This window comes from Diorhabda sublineata, chromosome 11, assembly GCF_026230105.1.
Source record: "Diorhabda sublineata isolate icDioSubl1.1 chromosome 11, icDioSubl1.1, whole genome shotgun sequence".
Lineage (NCBI taxonomy): Eukaryota > Metazoa > Arthropoda > Insecta > Coleoptera > Chrysomelidae > Diorhabda > Diorhabda sublineata.
This window is the reverse complement of record NC_079484.1, coordinates 1419717-1442720: the sequence shown is the minus strand read 5'-3', so window position 1 is coordinate 1442720 and position 23004 is coordinate 1419717. Positions and strand designations below refer to the sequence as shown.

General features: G+C 32.7%; 1 protein-coding gene across 1 annotated transcript in view; it reads right to left on the bottom strand.

The window, feature by feature from the left end:
* Positions 1–502: 502 nt before the first annotated feature.
* LOC130450542 (uncharacterized) overlaps positions 503–23004 on the bottom strand; it is a 29607-nt gene continuing 7105 nt past the window's right edge. The window contains exon 2 of the mRNA XM_056789009.1: positions 503–3501. Within this exon, the coding sequence (XP_056644987.1) occupies positions 2516–3501 (986 nt within the window). The 3' untranslated portion in view covers positions 503–2515. The remainder of the gene's footprint in view (positions 3502–23004) is intronic.

Below are 23004 nucleotides of genomic sequence, written 5' to 3'. Positions count from 1 at the left end.
ACAGTTAGATGTTTTGATTTTTATTTACCGATCGAGTTAAATATTTACGTCAGTTCTATGAGGTTTCCTGCAGAGAGCAGCACATTACGCAACGCCAGGAAATAAAAACTTAGTTAATCCAGGTACAATTTAATAGATGGCACCACACATATTATTTAGAAATTTTTAGAAAGATTAATTTTGAATAAAATATTAATTATTTACTGCTTTTAATCTATTTCGCACTTAATACTTGTGATTATTCATTTCTTATACAGTTTGTCTATATAGATACGAGGTGAGTTAAAAAAATAAGGTTATTAAAATTTTGTTCTATATTTAAATATGTATTGAAGATTGACTATTAGGTAACGATTTATTTCGATGTATGAAAATTTTGATAAAAAATTTTATACCTCTTAACGTGAATTTCGTAAAAAAACTAAACGTAATTTCGTTCTGTTAACATCATTTTTTATTTAAACGTTTTTTACTCACTGTATAAGAAAAATAAAAAAAAAGTTATGACGTGTATATAAATAAATTTATTATCAAATTATACAATTAGGTTGATATAATTAATTCTAACATAATATACAATCATGTGGATATACACAAACATAAAAAGTTTAAAAAAATGTTTGACTAGTACATTTTGGTATGCAGTAGCGACACCATTCTAAATTTTACGAAAAAAAAGTGTAATGTATCATTACCACAAACTATACAAGGTGAAGTTGGAAATTTATATATCGACGTAAATATTTGGAATTCCATAATTTTATGCAGGCAACCAATTATACTGATGCGGTATTGCTGGTTGCATATTGTAATAATACTGTTAATATAATTGTAGTAGACGCTAGCGACACCTACACGGAACTATCCCGTAATTCTCGGTAAAACTATACAGGAGGATTAGGAAATATTTGGAAATTTAAATTTCTCCTGGATTTAGTCTGATATAGGTAACCAATTATACAAATATGATACGATACAGGGGGAAGTCGTAAATTTTCCGTAATTATTTAGAAAGTTACTGAAATTATTCGTTACAATGCAGTCGTTGTTTCGTCTGGAGTTTTAATTCCAAATTGATAAAAGTCGTCTCTCTGTAAAACTATACAGGGTGAGATAGAAAATATATATATATATATATGGACGAAAATATTTGGAAATTTAAATTTCTCGTTGATTTAGTCTGATATAGGCAACCAATTATACTAATATGATATTGTTGGTTGCATATAGAGACTCGTTATAATATTGTTAATAATATAACGGTTGGAGACGATACAGGGGGAAGTCGTAAATTTTCCGTAATTATTTAGAAAGTTACTGAAATTATTCGTTACAATTCAGTCGTTGTTTCGTCTTGAGGTTTAATTCCAAATTGATAAAAGTCGTCTCTCTGTAAAACTATACAGGGTGAGATAGAAAATATATATATATATGGACGAAAATATTTGGAAATTTAAATTTCTCGTTGATTTAGTCTGATATAGGCAACCAATTATACTAATATGATATTGTTGGTTGCATATAGAGACTCGTTATAATATTGTTAATAATATAACGGTTGGAGACGATACAGGGGGAAGTCGTAAATTTTCCGTAATTATTTAGAAAGTTATTGAAATTATTCGTTACAATTCAGTCGTTGTTTCGTCTGGAGTTTTAATTCCAAATTGATAAAAGTCGTCTCTCTGTAAAACTATACAGGGTGAGATAAAAAAATATATATATATATGGACGAAAATATTTGGAAATTTAAATTTCTCGTTGATTTAGTCTGATATAGGCAACCAATTATACTAATATGATATTGTTGGTTGCAAATAGAGACTCGTTATAATATTGTTAATAATATAACGGTTGGAGACGATACAGGGGGAAGTCGTAAATTTTCCGTAATTATTTAGAAAGTTACTGAAATTATTCGTTACAATTCAGTCGTTGTTTCGTCTGGAGTTTTAATTCCAAATTGATAAAAGTCGTCTCTCTGTAAAACTATACAGGGTGAGATAGAAAATATATATATATATATGGACGAAAATATTTGGAAATTTAAATTTCTCGTTGATTTAGTCTGATATAGGCAACCAATTATACAAATATCATATTGTTGGTTGCATATAGAGACTCGTTATAATATTGTTAATAATATAACGGTTGGAGACGATACAGGGGGAAGTCGTAAATTTTCCGTAATTATTTAGAAAGTTACTGAAATTATTCGTTACAATTCAGTCGTTGTTTCGTCTGGAGTTTTAATTCCAAATTGATAAAAGTCGTCTCTCTGTAAAACTATACAGGGTGAGATAGAAAATATATATATATATATGGACGAAAATATTTGGAAATTTAAATTTCTCGTTGATTTAGTCTGATATAGGCAACCAATTATACTAATATGATATTGTTGGTTGCATATAGAGACTCGTTATAATATTGTTAATAATATAACGGTTGTAGACGATACAGGGGGAAGTCGTAAATTTTCCGTAATTATTTAGGAAGTTATTGAAATTATTCGTTACAATTCAGTCGTTATTTCGTCTTGTGGTCTAAACCCGAGTTGATAGAAGTCGTCTTCCAAAAATAAAGAATTATTCAAATATTCTTTACTGTTTTTCCAAGAAGTGGGGTTAAATTCGGAGTTCGGCACATTATTTACCAAAGAATATTCGAATTTCCATTGAGGATTCAAAGGTAAATGACATTTAGAGTCATAATTACTCGTAAAATTATTAATAGCGATATCTTGCAAACTTAAACTAGATCCGAACGCTTGGTTCGGCTTGAAGGTACTCATAGTGGTACTGCCACGCGAACTATCCGCATCTCTAGCCATATCGGTGGTTATGACGGGTCCCTGCAAAAAATCGACCAGCTGCGCTACTTGTAAATGAGACGTTTCGCTCATTCTCTTGTACCTCTTCAAGGCCTTTTCAGCCCAATCGAAGAGGTGCTCCCAATCGTCGGGCGCGGTCAATTTATCGACGGGTCTGTTCAGTAACAGGAGGATCTTCGCTAAATCTCGTACTACGGGTCTGTACACCGATACAGCGGACGCGTCTCCTTCTACGTGCAATTCTCTTATCTGCCTCCTGGTGTCGTTCAACATATCCAAGTAATTCTCCGCGTACGGCCTCAAAGTTTCCAATTGTTTGACGAAATCCTTCCGTTCCGGCGTATCGTCAGCTTCCGAGCTGGTTTCGCTCGAAGAAGGAAAATTTTTTCTTCTGTATTTTACGTACAGTACGACGCACGCTAGGAGTACGACGCAAAGGATTGTACCGGTCAGTACGCCGGTTAAGACGGCGATGGCGTTGTTGGACAATCCCAGGAAATTCCCGTTGTGGCGACACACTTTTCCCACGTAGTCTACGGTGGTGCTCCACTTTTGCACGTGTCCGAACGGGCATTCCGAGACGCACGCTCGCGTCGGGTGGACGATTAAATTGGCGCATTTGACGCATCCTTTCGAACCGCACCGCAAACAGTCTCGATCCGCACAATCTGCAACAAAAAAAAATTATTCGTTTCACCTAACTAGCCGCCAGCGACTTTTTTCTTGTTACCTAACCTCAAATTTTCAGGTTTCAGAATACACTCAGAACGAGACCAGTGGAAAACTTTTTAAACAACCCTCGTATATTTCGAGCTGGTTTCATGGCAACTAATTCGTAATCGATATTTCGTTTATACGCAAGATTTAACGAACTTATTGAAACTTGGCAACGTGGTTTCGCTATATTCCACATACGAACAATTCTATTAAACGACGGTCACAAACGGTCTTCAAATTCTTCGTTTTTTAAGTTGTTTTTATATGGGTCAGATTTAAGTAAAGTTTTGACGGATGACGTCACAATCATGGTGGAAATAAAACGATTTCCGTAATAAACCAACATTTTTATTTATTATTAGTATGTGGACTATACGAATCAATTTCAAATTACGGATTCGTACTGTATATACTGAAATTATGTCCTCGAAGGTGCAGGGGTGTACTAAGAATACACTCAGAACGAGACTAGTTTGAAAAATAAAAACGATTAAAGAAAAAAAATCCTAAGTGGAAAACTTTTTAAGCAACCCTCGTATATTTCGAGCTGTTTCATGGCATTTCGAGTTATTCGCATTGTTTCTCGTAACCTTATCAATTATTTTATCTTTTTTTTTTTATTTTTAAAACACCGTTATCAATATATCCACATCGTAATTATTTCTCGGTAAATAATATGTAACACATACATTTAATTTAGACATTACTAACTAATTCGTAATCGATATTTCGTTTATACGCTAGATTTAACGAATTTATTGAAACTTGGCAACGTGGTTTCGCTATATTCCACATACGAACAATTCTATTAAACGACGGTCACAAACGGTCCTCAAATTCTTCGTTTTTTAAGTTGTTTTTATACGAGTCAGATTTAGGTAAAGTTTTGACGGATGACGTCACAATCATGGCGGAAATAAAACGATTTCCGTAATAAACCAACATTTTTATTTATTATTAGTATGTGGACTATACGAATCAATTTCAAATTACGGATTCGTACTGTATATACTGAAATTATGTCCTCGAAGGTGCAGGGGTGTACTAAGAATACACTCAGAACGAGACTAGTTTGAAAAATAAAAACGATTAAAGAAAAAAAATCCTAAGTGGAAAACTTTTTAAGCATCCCTCGTATATTTCGAGCTGTTTCATGGCATCTCAAATTATTCACATTGTTTCTCGTAACCTTATCAATTATTTTATCGTTTTTTTATTTTTAAAACACCGTTATCAATATATCCACATCGTAATTATTTCTCGGTAAATAATATTTAACACATACATTTAATTTAGACATTACTAACTAATTCGTAATCGATATTTCGTTTATACGCTAGATTTAACGAATTTATTGAAACTTGGCAACGTGGTTTCGCTATATTCCACATACGGACAATTCTATTAAACGACGGTCACAAACGGTCTTCAAATTCTTCGTTTTTTAAGTTGTTTTTATACGAGTCAGATTTAGGTAAAGTTTTGACGGATGACGTCACAATCATGGCGGAAATAAAACGATTTCCGTAATAAACCAACATTTTTATTTATTATTAGTATGTGGACTATACGAATCAATTTCAAATTACGGATTCGTACTGTATATACTGAAATTATGTCCTCGAAGGTGCAGGGGTGTACTAAGAATACACTCAGAACGAGACTAGTTTGAAAAATAAAAACGATTAAAGAAAAAAAATCCTAAGTGGAAAACTTTTTAAGCATCCCTCGTATATTTCGAGCTGTTTCATGGCATCTCAAATTATTCACATTGTTTCTCGTAACCTTATCAATTATTTTATCGTTTTTTTATTTTTAAAACACCGTTATCAATATATCCACATCGTAATTATTTCTCGGTAAATAATATTTAACACATACATTTAATTTAGACATTACTAACTAATTCGTAATCGATATTTCGTTTATACGCTAGATTTAACGAATTTATTGAAACTTGGCAACGTGGTTTCGCTATATTCCACATACGGACAATTCTATTAAACGACGGTCACAAACGGTCTTCAAATTCTTCGTTTTTTAAGTTGTTTTTATACGAGTCAGATTTAGGTAAAGTTTTGACGGATGACGTCACAATCATGGCGGAAATAAAACGATTTCCGTAATAAACCAACATTTTTATTTATTATTAGTATGTGGACTATACGAATCAATTTCAAATTACGGATTCGTACTGTATATACTGAAATTATGTCCTCGAAGGTGCAGGGGTGTACTAAGAATACACTCAGAACGAGACTAGTTTGAAAAATAAAAACGATTAAAGAAAAAAAATCCTAAGTGGAAAACTTTTTAAGCAACCCTCGTATATTTCGAGCTGTTTCATGGCATTTCGAGTTATTCGCATTGTTTCTCGTAACCTTATCAATTATTTTATCTTTTTTTTTTTATTTTTAAAACACCGTTATCAATATATCCACATCGTAATTATTTCTCGGTAAATAATATTTAACACATACATTTAATTTAGACATTACTAACTAATTCGTAATAGATATTTCGTTTATACGCTAGATTTAACGAATTTATTGAAACTTGGCAACATGGTTTCGCTATATTCCACATACGAACAATTCTATTAAACGACGGTCACAAACGGTCCTCAAATTCTTCGTTTTTTAAGTTGTTTTTATATGGGTCAGATTTAGGTAAAGTTTTGACGGATGACGTCACAATTATGGCGGAAATAAAACGATTTCCGTAATAAACCAACATTTTTATTTATTATTAGTATGTGGACTATACGAATCAATTTCAAATTACGGATTCGTACTGTATATACTGAAATTATGTCCTCGAAGGTGCAGGGGTGTACTAAGAATACACTCAGAACGAGACTAGTTTGAAAAATAAAAACGATTAAAGAAAAAAAATCCTAAGTGGAAAACTTTTTAAGCAACCCTCGTATATTTCGAGCTGTTTCATGGCATTTCGAGTTATTCGCATTGTTTCTCGTAACCTTATCAATTATTTTATCTTTTTTTTTTTATTTTTAAAACACCGTTATCAATATATCCACATCGTAATTATTTCTCGGTAAATAATATTTAACACATACATTTAATTTAGACATTACTAACTAATTCGTAATAGATATTTCGTTTATACGCTAGATTTAACGAATTTATTGAAGCTTGGCAACGTGGTTTCGCTATATTCCACATACGAACAATTCTATTAAACGACGGTCACAAACGGTCTTCAAATTCTTCGTTTTTTAAGTTGTTTTTATACGAGTCAGATTTAGGTAAAGTTTTGACGGATGACGTCACAATCATGGCGGAAATTTCCATAATAAACCAGCATTTTTATTTATTATTAGTATATGGACTATACGAATCAATTTCAAATTACAGATTCATTCTGTATATACCTCGAAGACGCAGGAAGTACCTTCACCGATGATTAACCACACCGGTTTCCTGTCATCACTTTTCTAACCAAATTTGCCGTCTTGAATCATCTGTTATATAAAAATTCGGGACTTTCCACTTTTGTATTGAATTAATGTTTATCAAATTCGGTTTTTTATTTTTCGGTTTGATTATCTATTGAGGTGATTGAACTATTGTGTTGATAATTTTTTCTACTATCAATCAAAAGAGTCAACGAGGGTTAAAGTAGGAAGCTTTCGAACGTTTAACAACATGGCGGATATAAACGATTTTCATCGTGTCATTTCTCGTAAACGTGATTGAGCAAGAATATAATCACTTACCTCATTATATTAAATTTGTGTCTTTGAAACTAGATGTTACTTAGAAAACGTATACTTTGAATTAAACAAGTTATGAACTTTTGTTTCTAAAGAAAATGCTATTTTGATATGTTCATCATCATCAGGGTAGCAGAATATATGAGCAGGTTTTTACTTTTTCTAGTAACTATTTTGATATTAATTTATGTAATTTACAGTGTTTTTAGTAAAATCAAGTAAATTTCTCTATTACTTCTACAATTTTTCCGATTGAATACTTGAGAAAATTAATATAATTGAATTAGGAAAAATTATGTCAAATACTGAACGACAACAACCAATTTCATAAGTTGCTCCTGATAAGAAATAATTCAAATTACACGTCATACAACTCAGCTGTTTTCCTGATATTGTTAGTCACCTTCCAATAATTATAATTGAAAAGGGATTAGATCGATAATTATCAATTTTAATGTAATGAACTTTATAGTGCGTCGTAAGTCCGTCCCTGTCGAATCACATGTATTAAAACGGAACTGGCATGCGTAATATCATTCTTTTAAATCTCAGTAAACGTTTCTTGGCCAAAAATAATTAAGTGTTGTTCGACAGATGTTAATTTTTAAAATCTGGTGTTGGATCCAGATTGTTGTATTTATGACACACGCTGTACGTAACGAGAAACATAGATTAAATTACCGGAAGCACATGGTCTTTTGTTAGATTTTTTCTATCGGTTTAAGTGGGTTGAATTTTATTAATATAATAATCAGTTAAAAAAAACTAATTGAAAACCGTTATTCCTTCTTAAATAATAACTTAAAGCAAGTTAGAATAATATGTTAGGTTAAGGTGCTCAACAGCGATTTCTACTAAACAACCACGGTCGCGAAATAGAAAACAGCTGGTAGGGATATCAATTTCAAGTTACATTCAGTCATATGGATCAACAACGTATATCGTCAAATTCTGTTAGACTAAGAAAATATATAAAAGGTTAAGTATTGCGAAAATAGATAAAATTAATATTTCATTCACCCATGACACGAAACTGGATATGAAAAATACGTTTACTAAATCTAATTTGGCAACATTGTATAGTTATAAATTATGACCATAGTAACGATGTTTCTACGCATGTATCTTATTGGTGTTAGTAATGACACCACCGCCATATTTAAATGTCTAGATTCCAAACAAAACAAATCGAACTTGAAACAATAATTAAAAATCATTTTCATAGGTTTGAAATAAGATATTACCCTGTAAAATAATTATCTAATCGATTTAATTAATTGCAGAAAATGAGTCATTCTATACATGGATTTAGTAATAATTGCTATATACGTCAACTTGATGACCTTGACTGTCATTTATGATCTGTGTTAGCCCCGCCCATTATGCGTTAACCTATTAATTTTATCTTTTTCAAGTTTTTTCACGATTTAAACATTTTTCTATACCATATTATGATTAAATAATACCGGGATAAGTAAAAGTTTATCATTTATGATGGAAGCAATGGTTCAGTCTAACATTTTCTAATGTATAGAAGCCGGCTGGTGACCTCAGCCCCCGTACACATTCAATAAAATCCCACACAACCAAATTTCGTCGAGGCTCTTTTGATGCATTTCAAATTTATTATCGTACAGATACAAAGTTCCAAGATAATAAATGTGTATAATAAAAATAAAGTACCTCGCTTCCCAGTGTTTAAAATTATACCGCCCACGTTTTTTAACCAAAAATAGTCAAAAGGAAACTCGGAAATTTAGTGGGTTTCATTTTAGAGGGAATTCTTTTATCTTTATCGTCTATTATATCTCTAGTTGTTGCGTATACGTAAATAAAACTCGATTCATAAATAGTAGTCGTTCGTGGATGGACAATTTCATGGTATAACAAACTAAATAAGAAATTAATCAGCTATCTACGTGAAAGATGTACAAAAAAAATTATTTTTTTATAAAACTTTTAGGTTAGATTACAGTAAATAGTTTTGTTAGTTTTAAAGACGACGTTGCCAGATTTTCGTCAATAAAAGTCTGCATAACGTTTACGATTTAATCGGAAGCGAAAGTATTGCAAATTATGTAAAGTTTCTCATGTATATAAATATTTATTAGTATTAATTATTATGCTGTAAATGCCCGGAAATACCTGAGAATGGTAATTAATTACTTCTGGAAACAAAACAAGTTACATAAATCCCATTTTGACGATAATATATACAGTAACATATAATTACGCAAGACCGAGAATATATATATATGTGTAATTTTAAATCAAGGTCATGAAAAGATTTATTACGATTGATTTGTTCGAAATGGGGCACGAACCAGCGCTAAAACTCACGAAAAAGTTGAAAACGTCGATGCCAAATCTATTCTGTCATCCACAGTATAAGGAAAATGGCGAAATATCTATTAGGACTTACAGATCTGGCTCCCGGTGACTTTCTTGTTACCTAACCTCAAAATTTTCGTCGTTGGAAGAGAGTTTTCGGCGATGAATCTGAAGGCGTCGGTTTTTTGTTTGGTCAGGTACTTTTCAGACCACCCTCGTACAAAATCGAGTGCTCAAATTCAATCAAATGAATAATTAAATTTTATTATCGGTAAATTTGATACGCCGCTGGCGAAATTCGAATCGAAACCGACTAGTGTCACTTAACGACATTCTCCTACTATTGGATTGCGATTATTTTTTGTGAAAGTTAAATTCCTCGTTATTCTCTTCTTGATTGAAACGTTATTATGCTCTACAAATAGTGAAAACCGAACGATTTTCATTTCAAATATGCAGAAACGAATTAATAATTGTCCAACAAAAGTTCAACGACCTTTTTTTACAAATTATAAACGTAAACTCGAATAATTTGACCTGCAACTTGGTTTTTTTCTTTAAATCAACAAAAGCAAGTATCACTTATACGAGAACGGTTATTTTTTAACGTCAGCCTTCAGCGTTATATCATTGTTGAGGTTAGAAACTTTCGAACCACCCACGTATATCGACTAGAACCGCCTCGAGTTCCGTACAGTAATTTAAAAGCAAACAATAGCTTGACAGTTTCATTACTTGATTTACATTCAATCTTAGAATAGTGTTTTATACCTTTATTTTTGTTTGGTAATAATACAATTGTTGTTCTCAATATAAACTGTATTAAACTATTATTTATTACCAATAAAACGTACTTTGGTATTGTTTTGACCATTACATTTCCAAGTAGAGTCGTAAAAAAGTCTTCGTCTTTGCTAATTTATTGAAATTAAATGTTTTAGTGAGAAAACCGATCAAATTATACATTGAAAACTTCTCATTATTCAGTTTTACAATTTTTATACACTAGAATTAAAAAACTTTCGATAAATCCGTAGTTTCCGCCATGTTTTCTTATGTCATCTGTCAAATTGTATGTAAATCTGACAGATAAATGAGTTTTATTACTCATTATTGTTGGTTATTTATAAAGCAAACTTTAATACACATTGTTTATAAATAAGTGATGGAAACGTTGGATATTTATGTTCTACTAACAAAAAATTATTTCTTATAATGTAATCTGCGAAACGAAAGCCGATGCACGTGAACCGAAGAGGGAATAGACATCGTAGAATCCTACCAGCGTTGCCAAATCACAAAATTATCATAAAATAGATTTTTAATATTAACATAATTTTGACATCATTCTGTAGTTTTTATGGAATTTTTTAATTTAGTCAAACATTTTCACAAATTTTATTATAGTACTGACAAATGCCTATTCAGAAAAACGAGTAACGGAACCAGCACTAGAAAAGGATAAAATAATTTATCATTTAAATAAATATATTTTCAAAATATGTTAGGTAAAAATATAGATAAATACATAATTTACCCACTGAATAATATTTTCTTTTATAAAAAACATTCCTTTCTCAAATGAAAAATTCTAACTTACGAAAATCTGAAAATTTTGGCAACAACGCGCCATAATGTCATCAAAGTACACGTGGTAACGCTGACCCCCTGTAAACGTTATAAAGCACCTGTTTGCTGGCTACAGTCAAGTCTCACTATTCACAATGCATAATTTTAATAAATTTGAACAAAATTTTTATTTATCAGAAGTATAACAATGCATTATTTCAATTATTCTTCTTCTTTTTCATTTCGATCGAACGTAAACTAAATGTGTACATTAATCGTTACAGAAGAGAAAATAATTTTCGATTATTTCTGAATTATCTTTCATTTCGCATATTGAAGAGTATTTTTTAATAAAACAAGGGTAATTAACTTGAAACAACTTAAAATAAACACAAAATCGTTCACAATTTTACATAAACGCCATATTGAATCACGTGATTATTATATAAATTGTGAACAAACATTTTGTAATGTGTTATTGTGATGTAATTCAGGTTTTTTAAAATTTAAAATCCTGGTTTTTTGTACCTTTTCTTTACAACTAATGCTGCTCCAGTAGAAAGAAATAAGCAAAACATCTATTAGCATTATCGCTACAAATTTGTGTAGAAACCATTATTAGCAACTACCCGAATATAGGATCGTGTATAGTCGCGACAAATCGTTTTGACATTAACATATTCTTTTGTTAGGGGTTAGAAAAATATTGAATTGTCAAATATTTGACAATAAATGAAAAAAATGTCATTTTTACATTATATTATTATATTTTACATAATTATAACAATCACGGAAGGAAAAAATAAGTCATGCGAAGATAATAAAAGTATACACGGCCTCGGCACCGTATTATTTACATCAGCTGACATATATAAACAGTGTTGGTCGCAAGAAGAAATCGCGATACTTTCAACTAGATTAATTTTGGAGGATTTACTACCGGACATATCGATTTTGAATATCGATTGTAACGATTTCGTGGAAGATATAGTCAGCTATTTTAGATTACTCATAGAAGTTGTTAAAAAAGCTACACGGGGAAGAAAAAAACGCATTACACTACTAGCTCTGACAGATTTACTTGGCGCTTATTTACAATACGCGGTGTTGCCAGTAGCTCGTTATTCGTATTACGCGGGTGTTATAGGTAAGACGTTTTTTCAAATTAAGATCGGCTCAATATAAATTTAGTTATCGGTAGATCCAACGTAAAATGGTGGGTATTCGATTGCAATAAAAGTTAAATACTTATGGTTGAACCATATATTTAATATTCCCAATAAGAGAGACAGCAACTGTAGTATTTTTCTATCTCACTTATAATCAGATTGGATCCGTTGCAACCATTTTTGGAGCGTGAGTTCGAATCACGCACGGTTAATTTTTTTATTTATTATTTTATTATCATATTATTTTTTTTATTTGTCATTATAAATTAGTTATATGTATGTATATTAATATTATTTTAAATAATAAAAAATTCTGATTTTATTTTCATAATGATACATTGTTATATTTGATATTTGGCATCTGTGCGCATGCTCGGTTTCCGGATATGCGCATAGCATTGGGGATTCGGTAAATCGATTCTACGTACGTTTTCTCTTGTAGATTACACTAGAATCGCCAAATTGATCCAATTATTCGAGGAAATCAAATGGTTTTTGCGTACCAACGGACAAGGTTGGCCGAAACCAATGAAGATAACATCTTCGATTGTCATAGAACCGATAAATTTCGATTTGGAAAAACCGAACGTTAAAAGTTGTTGCGACCAATTGATTTTTTTCGAATCGGAACGCCGTTCCGAGGATGATAACGTCACAGGGGTCGTAGTACGATCGCACATAGATTTTCCGTTACCTTTTTTCGATTCAACCGTACGACCAAATTCGATAGCGGTACCTTTCAAAAGGTATCCCCTGAGGAACATCGAATCGAGGAAAGTTTCGTACATATTGATGAAATTTTTTATAGGTAAGTTGGTGTTTTATGCGAGTTTAGTTATCCGTCTCCACATCTTCTTCCTATGGCGTGTACTTCCGCCATTTATTTTATTGCTTATACAGTATGTCTTCCAATTTAACTTTTTGATATTTCGTTTGCATCTTGTATCTTCTTTTGTCGTATTTATTATTATTCCTTTCACGTTTTTCGTTTAGGTTTTCGGAAACGATCTTTTTAACTAAAATATTTTTAAAGATGGCCGACTTCCGGTTCTACCGGAAATCGACTGTAACTTTGTTATTTTGTATGGAACACCCTGTATATTAATACATTTTTGAAATCTACGTAAAATTTTAGTATACTTTTGTCTAAACACTTTTTTCGAAAAATGTATATTTTTTGAGTTATTAATTTTTTTGTAAAAAATTTGACCATTACAGACCCTTATAAAATATTTTTTTACGAAGTTACCCTTAAAAATATGAAAATGGTTTCTGTTCGGTTGCTTTAAGCAAAGTCGGACGTATTTAAATCTATGTTGAAAATTTTTTCATTCCATACAGGGTGTGTATAAAAAGTGTTCAAAGTTTAACTTCATAAATATCAAATTTCTTCATTTTTTTTAAATAGAACCACCCGGTTTTTTCTATTTCAATGCAAAACTTTCTGTATATGGCACACTACTTATAGTGAAATCATGAAAATTTCCACGTTTAGGTTTTTGGATACGATCTTATTAAATAAAATATTCGGTTCTACCGGAAGTCGACTGTAGTTTTGTTATTTTGTATGGAACACCCTGTATATTAATACATTTTTGAAATCTACGTAAAATTTTAGTATACTTTTGTCTAAAAACTTTTTTCGAAAAATGTATATTTTTTGAGTTATTAATTTTTTTGTAAAAAATTTGACCATTGCAGACCCTTATAAAATATTTTTTTACGAAGTTACCCTTAAAAATATGAAAATGGTTTCTGTTCGGTTGTTTTAAGCAAGGTGAGACGTATTTGAATCTATGTTGAAAATTTTTTCATTCCATACAGGGTGTGTATAAAAAGTGTTCAAAGTTTAACTTCATAAATATCAAATTTCTTCATTTTTTTTAAATAGAACCACCCGGTTTTTTCTATTTCAATGCAAAACTTTCTGTATATGGCACACTACTTATAGTGAAATCATGAAAATTTCCACGTTTAGGTTTTTGGATACGATCTTATTAAATAAAATATTCGGTTCTACCGGAAGTCGACTGTAGTTTTGTTATTTTGTATGGAACACCCTGTATATTAATACATTTTTGAAATCTACGTATAATTTTAGTAAACTTTTGTCTAAAAACTTTTTTCGAAAAATGTATATTTTTTGAGTTATTAATTTTTTTGTAAAAAATTTGACAATTGACAGACCCTTATAAAATATTTTTTTACGAAGTTACCCTTAAGAATATGAAAATATTTTATGTTCGGTTGCTTTTAGCAAAGTCGGACGTATTTAAATCTATGTTGAAAATTTTTTCATTTTATACAGGGTGCGTATAAAAAGTGTTCAAAGTTCAACTTTATAAATATCAATTTTCTTTATTTTTTTTTAATAGAACCACCCGGTTTTTTCTATTTTAATGCATTCAGGAGTAAAAAATAAGGCACATTCATGTATACCTATATCTAAACCTGTTTTATGTAATGTCTTAGTGCTTGTATCAACGGGTCAAAATAAAATTTAGACCACACCTGCAAAATATACAGAAAACATTTAATATCTGGATTACGGTAAGGTTTAGGTATGGGTAAGTATACATGAATTTGCCTTATTTTTTACCCCTGAATGCATTAAAATAGAAAAAACCGGGTGGTTCTATTTAAAAAAATAAAGAAATTTGATATTTATGAAATTAAACTTTATATACTTTTTATACACACCCTGTATAAAAAGAAAAATTTTTCAACATAGATTCAAATACGTCCGACCCTGCTTAAAGCAATCAAACAGAAAATATTTTGATATTTTTAAGGGTAACTTCGTAAAAAAATATTTTATAAGGGTCTGCAATGGTCAAATTTTTTTACAAAAAAATTAATAACTCGAAAAGTATTAATTTTTCGAAAAAAGTTTTTAAACAAAAGTATACTAAAATTTAACGTAGATTTCAAAAATGTATTAATATACAGGGCGTTCCATACAAAATAACAAAGTTACAGTCGATTTCCGGTAGAACCGAATATTTTACTTAATAAGATCGTATCCAAAAACCTAAACGTGGAAATTTTCATGATTTTACTATAAGTAATTTACCATATACGGAAAGTTTTGCATTAAAATAGAAAAAACCGGGTGGTTCTATTTAAAAAAATTAAGAAAATTGATATTTATCAAGTTAAACTTTGAACACTTTTTATACACACCCTGTATAGAATGAAAAAATTTTCAACATAGATTCAAATACTTCCGACCCTGCTTAAAGCAATCGAACAGAAAATATTTTCATATTTTTAAGGGTAACTTCGTAAAAAAATAATTTATAAGGGTGTGCAACGGTCAAATTTTTTACAAAAAAATTAATAACTCAAAAAGTATTAATTTTTCGAAAAAAGTTTTTAAACAAAAGTATACTAAAATTTAACGTAGATTTCAAAAATGTATTAATATACAGGGCGTTCCATACAAAATAACAAAGTTACAGTCGATTTCCGGTAGAACCGAATATTTTACTTAATAAGATCGTATCCAAAAACCTAAACGTGGAAATTTTCATGATTTTACTATAAGTAATTTACCATATACGGAAAGTTTTGCATTAAAATAGAAAAAACCGGGTGGTTCTATTTAAAAAAATAAAGAAATTTGATATTTATGAAATTAAACTTTATATACTTTTTATACACACCCTGTATAGAATGAAAAAATTTTCAACATAGATTCAAATACGTCCGACCTTGCTTAAAGCAATCAAACAGAAAATATTTTCATATTTTTAAGGGTAACTTCGTAAAAAAATAATTTATAAGGGTGTGCAACGGTCAAATTTTTTACAAAAAAATTAATAACTCAAAAAGTATTAATTTTTCGAAAAAAGTTTTTAAACAAAAGTATACTAAAATTTAACGTAGATTTCAAAAATGTATTAATATACAGGGTGTTCCATACAAAATAACAAAGTTACAGTCGATTTCCGGTAGAACCGAATATTTTACTTAATAAGATCGTATCCAAAAACCTAAACGTGGAAATTTTCATGATTTTACTATAAGTAATTTACCATATACGGAAAGTTTTGCATTAAAATAGAAAAAACCGGGTGGTTCTATTTAAAAAAATTAAGAAAATTGATATTTATCAAGTTAAACTTTGAACACTTTTTATACACACCCTGTATGGAATGAAAAAATTTTCAACATAGATTCAAATACGTCCGACCTTGCTTAAAGCAATCAAACAGAAAATATTTTGATATTTTTAAGGGTAACTTCGTAAAAAAATAATTTATAAGGGTCTGCATATGTCAAATTTTTTCCAAAAAATTAATAACTCAAAAAGTATTAATTTTTCGAAAAAAGTTTTTAAACAAAAGTATACTAAAATTTAACGTAGATTTCAAAAATGTATTAATATACAGGGCGTTCCATACAAAATAACAAAGTTACAGTCGATTTCCGGTAGAACCGAATATTTTACTTATTAAGATCGTATCCAAAAACCTAAACGTGGAAATTTTCATGATTTTACTATAAGTAATTTACCATATACGGAAAGTTTTGCATTAAAATTGAAAAAACCGGGTGGTTCTATTTAAAAAAATAAAGAAATTTGATATTTATGATATTAAACTTTATATACTTTTTATACACACCCTGTATAAAAAGAAAAATTTTTCAACATAGATTTAAATACGTCCGACCTTGCTTAAAGCAATCAAACAGAAAATATTTTCATATTTTTAAGGGTAACTTCGTAAAAAAATATTTTATAAGGGTCTGCAATGGTGAAATTTTTTTACAAAAAAATTAATAATTCAAAAAGTATTAATTTTTCGAAAAAAGTTTTTAAACAAAAGTATACTAAAATTTAACGTAGATTTCAAAAATGTATTAATATACAGGGCGTTCCATATAAAATAACAAAGTTACAGTCGATTTCCGGTAGAACCGAATATTTTACTTAATAAGATCGTATCTAAAAACCTAAACGTGGAAATTTTCATGATTTTACTATAAGTAATTTACCATATACGGAAAGTTTTGCATTAAAATAGAAAAAACCGGGTGGTTCTATTTAAAAAAATGAAGAAAATTGATATTTATCAAGTTAAACTTTGAACACTTTTTATACACACCCTGTATAGAATGAAACAATTTTCAACATAGATTCAAATACGTCCGACCTTGCTTAAAGCAATCAAACAGAAAATATTTTCATATTTTTAAGGGTAACTTCGTAAAAAAATATTTTATAAGGGTCTGCAATGGTCAAATTTTTTTACAAAAAAATTAATAACTCGAAAAGTATTAATTTTTCGAAAAAAGTTTTTAAACAAAAGTATACTAAAATTTAACGTAGATTTCAAAAATGTATTAATATACAGGGTGTTCCATACAAAATAACAAAGTTACAGTCGATTTCCGGTAGAACCGAATATTTTACTTAATAAGATCGTATCCAAAAACCTAAACGTGGAAATTTTCATGATTTTGCTATAAGTAATTTACCATATACGGAAAGTTTTGCATTAAAATAGAAAAAACCGGGTGGTTCTATTTAAAAAAATGAAGAAAATTGATATTTATCAAGTTAAACTTTGAACACTTTTTATACACACCCTGTATAGAATGAAAAAATTTTCAACATAGATTCAAATACGTCCGACCTTGCTTAAAGCAATCGAACAGAAAATATTTTCATATTTTTAAGGGTAACTTCGTAAAAAAATATTTTATAAGGGTCTGCAATGGTCAAATTTTTTTACAAAAAAATTAATAACTCGAAAAGTATTAATTTTTCGAAAAAAGTTTTTAAACAAAAGTATACTAAAATTTAACGTAGATTTCAAAAATGTATTAATATACAGGGCGTTCCATATAAAATAACAAAGTTACAGTCGATTTCCGGTAGAACCGGTTTAAACTCGTCGTGGGACAGCCTGTATATAAAAAAAAACCTTCTTCACTTTCGATCCAGGTGCTGTACAATGTTTAAAAGAGAAAAAAACGGAAACAGAAACCCAACAGAGATTCCTCAACAACTTTTTCGGTTGGATTAAAAAAGACGTGTTACCAAAATTGGAAGACGACAAATTTTATTCGGCATTCGGCGGTATTTTGCGAGTGGACGAAACGTTAAAAACCCTAGGAGCGATCGCGTTCACCAACACGACGTGCCTACCCGAAGGCGAACAGGAAATGGCCGTCCCCGGGGCGGGCGGAAGCAACAAAAAAGATTCGCCGTCGCTTCTATTACTAATAATGTTGGTAATAATAATAATTTGGTTCGTCGTCGGCACGGCGTTTATATGCTACAGAATGAGGAAGCATCGGAAGAAAACCCACGATCCAGACCGCAAACCGGAACCGGACGTCTATTCCTCCAGTACCACGGCCCGCAGCAAATGGTCGATATTTTCGAAAAACAGATCCGATCGAGAATCGACGTTCGGCAAATGCAAATGTTCCGCGAAATCCACGCCGTACAGCAGCTCCTACACCAGCGACTACGATATCGAGGAAAAAAATAAGAAAAAGAAACAGAAAAAAGACAAATCGGTGACGATTTGTTACCCGCCCCCGTTCGCGCTTCCCTATAGGGATAAAAACCAACCGGCGATCATCGAAACGAAAACCACGATGAAGAAATTACCTTCGATCGAAGAAATATCCGAAATAACGGTCGAAAGTAAACGTAAGAGAACCGAAAAGTCCGAGTATTTTCATCACGAACGCGAACAATTTTCAAAGTAAGTATAAAAATCGACCGTTTACCGTAACCCCCCACCCCCAACCCTCCGATCGGTATTCGGTTTATTGGAAACCGTTTACGGCGGTTCTAGATGTCGCTTGACGTGGTACAAGACTACAACGTGCAACAAATTGCACCAAACCGATAATTTTGAACCTTGCATAAAACAAGCGCTCGAATTTCATCTGCGAATGCTTTTAATCGAGAAATATTGCATCTTGCATTGCATTGCATCGCGTCAAGCAGTTTTTGGCTGCGTTGCATCGCGTCAAGCAGTTTTTGGCTGCGTTGCATCGCGTCAAGCAGTTTTTGGCTGCGTTGCATCGCATCAAGCAGTTTTTGGCTGCGTTGCATCGCTTCAAGCAGTTTTTGGCTGCGTTGCATCGCATCAAGCAGTTTTTGGCTGCGTTGCATCGCATCAAGCAGTTTTTGGCTGCGTTGCATCGCTTCAAGCAGTTTTTGGCTGCGTTGCATCGCATCAAGCAGTTTTTGGCTGCGTTGCACGTTGTATTGCCTCTTCTCAAACGTTTTTTTAAGTAAATTCCGTTTGCTAATGTTTTTAATCGAGACATATTGCATCTTGCAGTGCATTGCATCGTGTCAAACAGTTTTTGGCTGCGTTGCATCGCGTCAAGGAGTTTTTAGCTGCGTTGCACGTTGTATTGCCTCTTCTCAAACGTTTTTTTAAGTAAATTCCGTTTGCTAATGTTTTTAATCGAGACATATTGCATCTTGCAGTGCATTGCATCGTGTCAAACAGTTTTTGGCTGCGTTGCATCGCTTCAAGCAGTTTTTGGCTGCGTTGCATCGCATCAAGCAGTTTTTAGCTGCGTTGCACGTTGTATTGCCTCTTCTCAAACGTTTTTTTAAGTAAATTCCGTTTGCTAATGTTTTTAATCGAGACATATTGCATCTTGCAGTGCATTGCATCGTGTCAAACAGTTTTTGGCTGCGTTGCATCGCGTCAAGGAGTTTTTAGCTGCGTTGCACGTTGTATTGCTTCTTCTCAAACGTTTTTTTAAGTAAATTCCGTTTGCTAATGTTTTTAATCGAGACATATTGCATCTTGCAGTGCATTGCATCGTGTCAAACAGTTTTTGGCTGCGTTGCATCGCGTCAAGGAGTTTTTAGCTGCGTTGCACGTTGTATTGCCTCTTCTCAAACGTTTTTTTAAGTAAATTCCGTTTGCTAATGTTTTTAATCGAGACATATTGCATCTTGCAGTGCATTGCATCGTGTCAAACAGTTTTTGGCTGCGTTGCATCGCGTCAAGGAGTTTTTAGCTGCGTTGCACGTTGTATTGCATCATTTCAAGCAGTTTTTAGCTGTAAACTTCGTCTGCGAATGCTTTTAATCGAGACATATTGCATCTTGCATTGCATTGCATCGCTTCACGCAGTTTTTAGCTGCGTTGCATCGCGTCAAGCAGTTTTTGGCTGCGTTGCATCGCGTCAAGCAGTTTTTAACTGCGCTGCATCGCGTCAAGGAGTTTTTAGCTGCGTTGCACGTTGTATTGCCTCATTTCAAGCGTTTTTAGCTGCGTTGCACGTTGTATTGCCTCATTTCAAGCGTTTTTAGCTGCGTTGCACGTTGTATTGCCTCATTTCAAGCGTTTTTAGCTGCGTTGCACGTTGTATTGCCTCATTTCAAGCGTTTTTAGCTGCGTTGCACGTTGTATTGCCTCTTCTCAAACGTTTTTTTAAGTAAATTCCGTTTGCTAATGTTTTTAATCGAGACATATTGCATCTTGCAGTGCATTGCATCGTGTCAAACAGTTTTTGGCTGCGTTGCATCGCGTCAAGGAGTTTTTAGCTGCGTTGCACGTTGTATTGCCTCTTCTCAAACGTTTTTTTAAGTAAATTCCGTTTGCTAATGTTTTTAATCGAGACATATTGCATCTTGCAGTGCATTGCATCGTGTCAAACAGTTTTTGGCTGCGTTGCATCGCGTCAAGGAGTTTTTAGCTGCGTTGCACGTTGTATTGCATCATTTCAAGCAGTTTTTAGCTGCAAACTTCGTCTGCGAATGCTTTTAATCGAGACATATTGCATCTTGCATTGCATTGCATCGCTTCACGCAGTTTTTAGCTGCGTTGCATCGCGTCAAGCAGTTTTTGGCTGCGTTGCATCGCGTCAAGCAGTTTTTAACTGCGCTGCATCGCGTCAAGGAGTTTTTAGCTGCGTTGCACGTTGTATTGCCTCATTTCAAGCGTTTTTAGCTGCGTTGCACGTTGTATCGCCTCATTTCAAGCGTTTTTTAGGTAAATTCCATTTGATAATGCTTTTAATCGAGACAAATTGCATCTTGCATTGCATTGCATCGCTTCGAGCAGTTTTTAGCTGCGTTGCACGTTGTATTGCCTCATTTCAAGCGTTTTTAGCTGCGTTGCACGTTGTATTGCCTCATTTCAAGCGTTTTTAGCTGCGTTGCACGTTGCATTACATCATTTCAAGCGTTTTTAGCTGCGTTGCACGTTGTATTGCCTCATTTCAAGCGTTTTTAGCTGCGTTGCACGTTGTATTGCCTCATTTCAAGCGTTTTTAGCTGCGTTGCACGTTGCATTACATCATTTCAAGCGTTTTTAGCTGCGTTGCACGTTGTATCGCCTCATTTCAAGCGTTTTTTAGGTAAATTCCATTTGATAATGCTTTTAATCGAGACAAATTGCATCTTGCATTGCATTGCATCGCTTCGAGCAGTTTTTAGCTGCGTTGCACGTTGTAGTACATCATTTCAAGCGGTTTTTAGCTGCGTTGCACGTTGTATCGCCTCATTTCAAGCGTTTTTTAAGTAAAATCCGTTTGCTAATGCTTTTTATCGAGACATATTGCATCTTGCATTGCATTGCATCGTGTTAAACAGTTTTTAGCTGCGTTGCATCGCGTCAAGGAGTTTTTGGCTGCGTTGCATCGCGTCAAGGAATTTTTGGCTGCGTTGCACGTTGTGTTGCATCATGTCAAGCAACGAGATATTTCTACCAGCAATTTTTTCCTAGATTTCACTCCGATGATCCCGATTTTTGTCCTTCAATTTAGATAATTTCGTATCTATTGTAGAAAACATCAGAAAAAAGGTGGAACGTCGAGACAAGGACACGTGGTTTCTTGCGAAAATTTGAACAGCAGCGAATCCGGTTCGATTTCCCATTCGAAATTTTGCAAGAAAAAACATCCGAGCGGCGAAATCGACGCCGTAGATGAATGCTGGTGCGATATTCTCGGAGCTAACAACGAAGATGAATATATCGAAACGTCGCCAAATTCGGGGAAACCGCAGAAAACGTCGAGCTTGGAGGTTTCCTTCAAAGATACGGACCGAGACGTGGAGAAACGACGTCGTATCCGGCGTGGAAGATCGAATTCAGAAGGTTAGAATACGGATTAATTAAAAATAATGTTTTTTATTAGGATTTTCCGGTTAATTACACCCGATCGGCTCGATCGGGGGTGTCTGGGAATTTAAAGTGTAGACTAGAGACATCTCGCGTCTTCTGGGAGGCAGTTTCGTCCTCCTCCGTACACCAGCGGACACGCCAGGCGTTTTTATCCTCAAGGAACGCGATAGCGACACTTTTGACTACACCGAGGACGGGTTCTGAGCGCCCAATATGATCCCCATTCCTCGAGGTCGATGAGGAAACTTCCTATCTACCCATTCCGCTCCAATAAAACTAATTTAACAATACGTTACCTTTAACAGGCGAAGAAGATCCGTCACCGGGACATTCTCGTCGAGAGGAAACAACCGCCGATGAATTGTCGGGGACGACGGACAAAGAAATTTCGTCGCATCCGTACGCCTGTCATTCCAGTTTAACTGGAGATTATGCGAATCGAAATAGAGACGGAAAACCGCACATATTCGGATACGATTTTCAAACTACCAGTTCTTCGGATTTTACCGAAGAAGAAACCGATTTGAA